Genomic DNA, 6,000 nt, shown 5'->3' on the forward strand with positions numbered 1-6,000 from the left:
CACATTATGCAGCGTGTGGAGGGAGGGAACAAACATTGGGGATGTGTGTGTGTGTGTGTGTGTGTGTGTGTGTGTGCGTGCGTGTGTGTGTGCGTGTGTGTGTGCGTGTGTGTGTGTGTGTTTCCCTTTGATTATGACTGAAATCAGTCCATAAGTCTCCATAAAAATCTTTTGATTTGTCATCTTTAAAGAAATGTTATTTCCAGAAATGTCTATCCAAACAAAAAAGACCAAAAGCAGTGGCATAGTAACCTGTAAGTGGCGCCGTAATACTGGCATGAAAACTAACCAAAAACAGAAGAAAGATGCGATGCTTGTGGCTAAAGCACAATGTTTTCTGTCAGTGTTATTACTAGATTTTTTCGCTCTGGAACATGTTTATCAAAAATACAATCATGGGGCTTCTAAATTTATGTTTCTACATCAACATTTAGACAAAATAACTACTTTTTTTGCATATGCCATTCCTTTGAATGGAAATCAAGATGCTTTCTTGTTTTTTATATTTTCCTTTATGTTTCAGCAAAGCAAGAAGATTTTCTGGTAATGTTTAAGAACACTGTTATAGGTACACCTGGCTAGTACCATGGAGTACTTTATTTTACCATTTGTCACAAATATAGTGGCAAACATTGAACATGGGAACCATTGCTCCCCGCTGATGTTTTAGTGTTTGTGTGGGTAATTAGGTCGTGTCGTGGCATGGTGGGTTTCTACCGATAGAGCTGGATGATATGGCTGAAAAACATATCACGATGAGCATTTCATACGGGTCAATATCAATAATTATTAATTGGCTTTTTGTTTTAGATATCTGAAATGCTGCTAACGGTGACGTGGCCTTTCCTGTTTTATCCACAGTTTTGAAACTGTGGTTTGTTTATTCATTATTTTTAAGCATTTATGAGGACGGTGGCGAAACCTGAAACTGCAGCGGTGGAGGTTACTCAGCAGGTTGTTGCTAGGTAACCAAAGAGTGAGTGAGTTGCTAGGTAACCAAAGAGTGAGTGAGTTGCTGTCACACGATTTGATCCCGACAAAGTGTAACATATTTATTTATATTAACTAAAATACTAGTTGTTATAAGAAGACCGATTTTTCTAGACAATGTTTTAATCCTATTAATGAATAATAATTGTCCTAATTTATCTCAAAGATTATAAATAGAAAATTGTGCATCGGACTCACTGGACTATAGGATTATAATCCGATTGTAGCTCCACCCTCTGGTGGACTCATCATGGACACAAAAAAAATCACCTTTATTTTTACAATAATCACATCTTCTATAAGATGTTATCAAACTGTAGAAGACTATATATCGTGTGTTCATGGGGAACAATTTATTACTCTCTTTACTTATGTCTGATTACTGTACAGATTTTTTTTTCCCAGTGTGGAAAATGTTGTTAAACCGTTTTTCATCTTTATTTCTTGTGATTCTCTTTAAATCATATACTACTTTAGCGATTACAATGACATATTAAGAGGATAAAGAAATAAAGATACCTTCCTAGAAGTATTTCTTTTAGAACATGAACAAATTAGCTTATGGTTCCGATTGTGCACTAACTTTGCTTAACTTTGCCTTTTCTTTGCTGCTGGGGGCTGATGTGGACACCCCGCACCTCTCATTGTGCTTCTCTGTCTTAATGACGGGGGTCCCTGGTGTTTGTCTCCCTGTTGCCCCAGAAGCTGATGCTAACAGCCTCTTGATACTCTGGGAGTTGATTGCGGCTAGGTCTGTAGCACCTTTGCAATTCCAGGTGTCAAAATAACACCAAGTCCACACAGAAGAGGACGCGTACACGCACCCACAAACACGCACACATGCACACACACACACACACAGCACACACACACACACACACACACCCCCACACACACACACACACACACACACACACGTATACACTCAATATAAATAATCCAAAAGGTTGAAGGTCATACAAACACAACTTCATATTTTATTAATGCATCTCCTTTCTACTTTGATGCCAGATGCAACGGTGATTTAATAAAACCAATCAAGCAATCAGGATAACATCTCCAGGGCAGCTTTGCAGAGACCATGCATGCAACCAGCTGGTTCATATGAAATGCCACGACAGGACGTGGAAAAACTAAAAAATATAAACTACATTATGTATTTCACTGAGACTTGCCATTAATAAAATCTGAACTACTCAATGTTTTATGAGGGGTGTAAATTTAAGCAGTTTGCGGCATCATACCTATCTGATTGACAGCTTATGGTAACATATGGGGGAGGAGCAGATCTATAGTGTTCGCTCCATAAGAACAAAGAGGAGACGGCACTTTCTATAGAATCGCAGTTTAAGTACAAGTAAATGTTTGGACAGTTTCCCTTAACGCTAGCTTATGTCCAGTTCTGAAATCATAATTAATCTGATTAGACTTAATATTTTTTTTATCAAACTAAAACAGATTACCTTTACAGTGGATTTCCCTTTAACCAGTTATTGATATGAAACCAATTGAAAATCATTCGTTGAGTTTGTGTCCCTTTTGCTCGCCTTTAGCACTTCAGCAGCTGAGCTTTAAGTGCGTTTGTTGTCATGAACTGCAACGTTTTTATAAGTGAAAAATTAATTTATTATGCAGGCATTGGTTTCTTGGTGGAACGGCCTCAGGCGTTCACCTTTCGCACTCAGAAGCAGCTGCACTTGAACTATGTGTAACTTATCTCTGAGTGTGTGTGCGTGCGTGTGTGTGTGTGTGCGTGTGTGTGTGTGTGTGTGCCCCGTTAACCTTTCCGTTCCCTGCTTAAAATGCACACACGTTTACGCACACATGTACACAGCCTTTGTCTCCGCTCCTCTTCTGTCTGCCTCCATTTCCATTTAAAGGAGGGAGGATATGGTGGGGGTGGAGAGGAAAGGCGGGGGGAGGGCTCAGGTTGAAAATTACAATATGTATGTATGTTTCTCTGTATGCTGTTGCCAAGCAACAGTAGACTGAGGGTATTTACAGTTAATAAAAAGTGAGTGACATTAGCTTGGTGTATTAGAGGTGCAGCGCTCATTTGCTTTAAGAGCTGGAAGAAAGATAACGTGTGTGTGTGTGTGTGTGTGTGTGTGTGTGTGTGTGTGTGTGTGTGTGTGTGTGTGTGTGTGTGTGTGTGTGTGTGTGTGTGTGTGTGTGTGTGTGTGTGTGTGCGTGTGTGTGTGTGTGTTTCTTCTCGTCCGTGTTTGGGTTTTTGTGCTTATTGTGTGTGTTTACAATAAATGTTCACAATCTTAACTTGTGTGAAAAAAACTGATTCTCTTTGATTTGTATGTACTTTTTATTTCAGTCTGATTTTATTGGTTTAATATGTTTTGTTTGTATTTGATGACTTTGTTTAGATGTTTAGTATGTAGAAAAAAATTCACATAAAGTGCAGCGGAAAAGTGAAGAAGTGTCTGCCTCCTGACAGATTGGTTTTGCTTTTCCTTCTTTGTTGTACTTTTATATTTCAGTCTATTTTTTTAAATCAGAAAACATGAGGAAACACAAAATGCAGATTCTTTAATTTATTCAAGGAGAACATCAATTTTGTCCTGTGTAAAAAGAAAAAGTGACATTTCTTCCTTTTAAATCATGAATTAACTGAAATCAACTCCTTTTTTTAGTTCAATGCGACTTGTCTGATTATTGACTCGCCTATGAAATGAAGAAATCACCAAAACAGAATCAGTTTTCAGTGTGAAGTATGTTGCTTGAACTTGAGGAATAGATGAAAAACAAACATGAAACGGTGGTGAACGTGGTGAAAAGTGGTTTTACATCTGCTGTAAAAGCTAAAACATTAATTTAAAAAAGACAGCATAGCACCATCAGTCAGACATGACGGTGGTGATGTGATGGTTTCATGCTGCTCTGGACGATTTGCCGTAAGTTACAGACGATGCATTCTGCTCTCTTTTAGTTCCTGGCTGTAATGTCTGGCCAAAGTTATGTTTTTGGATTGGCCTAATTTAAGTCCAGACTATATTTAATTGGGACGCTGTGATGTGAACGACTCATTTTCACAGATTGCAGTATTCTGATGGCAGTATCATGATATATTTTTTAAATACCATGATAACGATATGGCAGACGATTTTCTGCTTTTTCCTTCTTTCCTTTTTTGTTTTGGTGGCGGGGGGAGATTTTTTATTTATTTATTTTTTTTACTTTATAAAGTCACTACATTAAAAAATATTCATATATAAAGTCACACAATATGTTTAATACTAAATAGATAAATAATTGGGTAACAAAAAACAGCCTGAAATAAGATGCCAAAATACTTAAATACACAAATTAAACAAACTGTTGTGGTTTGATTAGCACTAATTTTACAAGACGTTAAAACGTGTCTCCCCCTCACGTTTTTTTTAAAAACACAAACATTATGTGCAAATCTAAGAATCTTGATTAATATCCTTGAAAGAAAATCTCCCTGTTAAAACAAAATATTTCACTTTAAAAACCTGCTAACAGTAAATGATGGATGATGGGTTGGTTTGCATCTCTTTTCCCTTCTAATAAATTAATCATATTCATTTTATAACTGCATTTTATATTTACTCAGGTGTTTTATTTTTTCACTTCACCCTATTTGTTGTTTTGATGAATAATCTGCGAGCAGACATTAACGTCTCATCTCTTTCTGTCACAGGCTTTGAAAGCATCTTAGAGGGCTTGTTTGGGCCGGGACTAGTCAAGGACGTCACTTTTTTCCAAGGTAAACACGCACTAAGCACCAACGGGCAAAAACACAACATGCTTTTACAAATCTTAACTTCAATTTCAAGAACATGAAAGGTAAATTGAAAATTTTAATTAAGGAGCTAACCTCATGAGGAGCCGTCTGAGTGATGACAATTATGAGTCACCGGATTGTTTATTCCTGTTTTCCAGCTCAAAGTGTTTTTTCTGCTTGTGTTTCAGATTCTCTTGGCATAGCCTTTAAAACAAGCAGCAATTACAGCAACTAGTTATTTCCCTTTCTCTGTTAACTGTGATGGATTTTTTTAAACTGTAATGTTGCCATTTGTAGCCCAGTTCAACCCAACTTATTTATTTATTAATCACCAATATACAACCAATGTTGACTCAAGGCCAAGCAGATCTGATTGATAGAGAAATCGGCTCAGTAAATACAGACAGATTCTAATTCAGTTACATGTTTTCCAAATTGATTCTTGCTGTTAAACAACACAGTCACCAGTGTTTGGTAAAAACTTTCGTCTCAAGGGAAAGTGAGTTATTTGTACCGTTTATTATGTATAGTGATAAATATCTTACCAAAATAAGATTTTGATTTGTTGTCATGATAAATTCCTATTAATGGTCTTTAAAAATCCCTAAAACGGTTCGCACTGTTGGGATTATTATTTTTACTATTTTATTCCCTGCTAAATGAAGCTAAAACTGCCAAAAATCTGTTCTGAGCTTTTGTTGTTCCGCAGAACTTTTGCAATTGTGCAAAATGTATGTCTTTGCACAATTTTGGCATAATTACTGATCTGAATATGTTGTTCTTTCAGCAAGTGGCCTTTAGTTTTGAGTCTGTAGTCACTGATTAATTGATTACTAAATTAGTTGATAATTATTTCAGTAATTAATTGTGATTAATCCAATTAATCATTTCAACCCTAGATTAGTTACGCTCTTTGTGCTAATCTTGCTAAGCACTTATGTGACGCTAGAAACAGATTAAATGGTAGACATTTAAACACGGTTTGATAGTTAAATCACATTAATGAAACCCTGTAACTTTAAACTCTTTTAGGAACATTAATTTATTTTATTACGGATATTTTACCTTTGAGATATTTACATTTACTGGAAAAAAGTTTTTTTTTTTTCTTTCATTCTTAAAGGGAAATTGTAATCAGCCCATGATCAAAGTATTGCAAAATACATGATCAGAAATAATCTCTCTAATTTTACCCACTAGGCTAGTAGTAGTAGTACATATTTTCTGAAGTAGTTTCTGCAAATTCTTTG

General features: G+C 36.2%; 1 protein-coding gene across 1 annotated transcript in view; it reads left to right on the forward strand.

Annotated features, from left to right (window-relative positions):
• The window catches only part of lcor (ligand dependent nuclear receptor corepressor), a 117,865-nt gene that overhangs the window by 64,946 nt on the left and 46,919 nt on the right, over window positions 1-6,000 (forward strand). Inside the window, exon 2 of the mRNA XM_088005813.1 lies at window positions 4,667-4,732. Coding sequence (XP_087861939.1) covers window positions 4,667-4,732 — 66 coding nt within the window. The remainder of the gene's footprint in view (window positions 1-4,666; window positions 4,733-6,000) is intronic.

This window comes from Poecilia mexicana, unplaced genomic scaffold, assembly GCF_051168715.1.
Source record: "Poecilia mexicana isolate PSO_F unplaced genomic scaffold, ASM5116871v1 scaffold_1, whole genome shotgun sequence".
In the NCBI taxonomy this organism is placed as follows: Eukaryota; Metazoa; Chordata; class Actinopteri; order Cyprinodontiformes; family Poeciliidae; genus Poecilia; species Poecilia mexicana.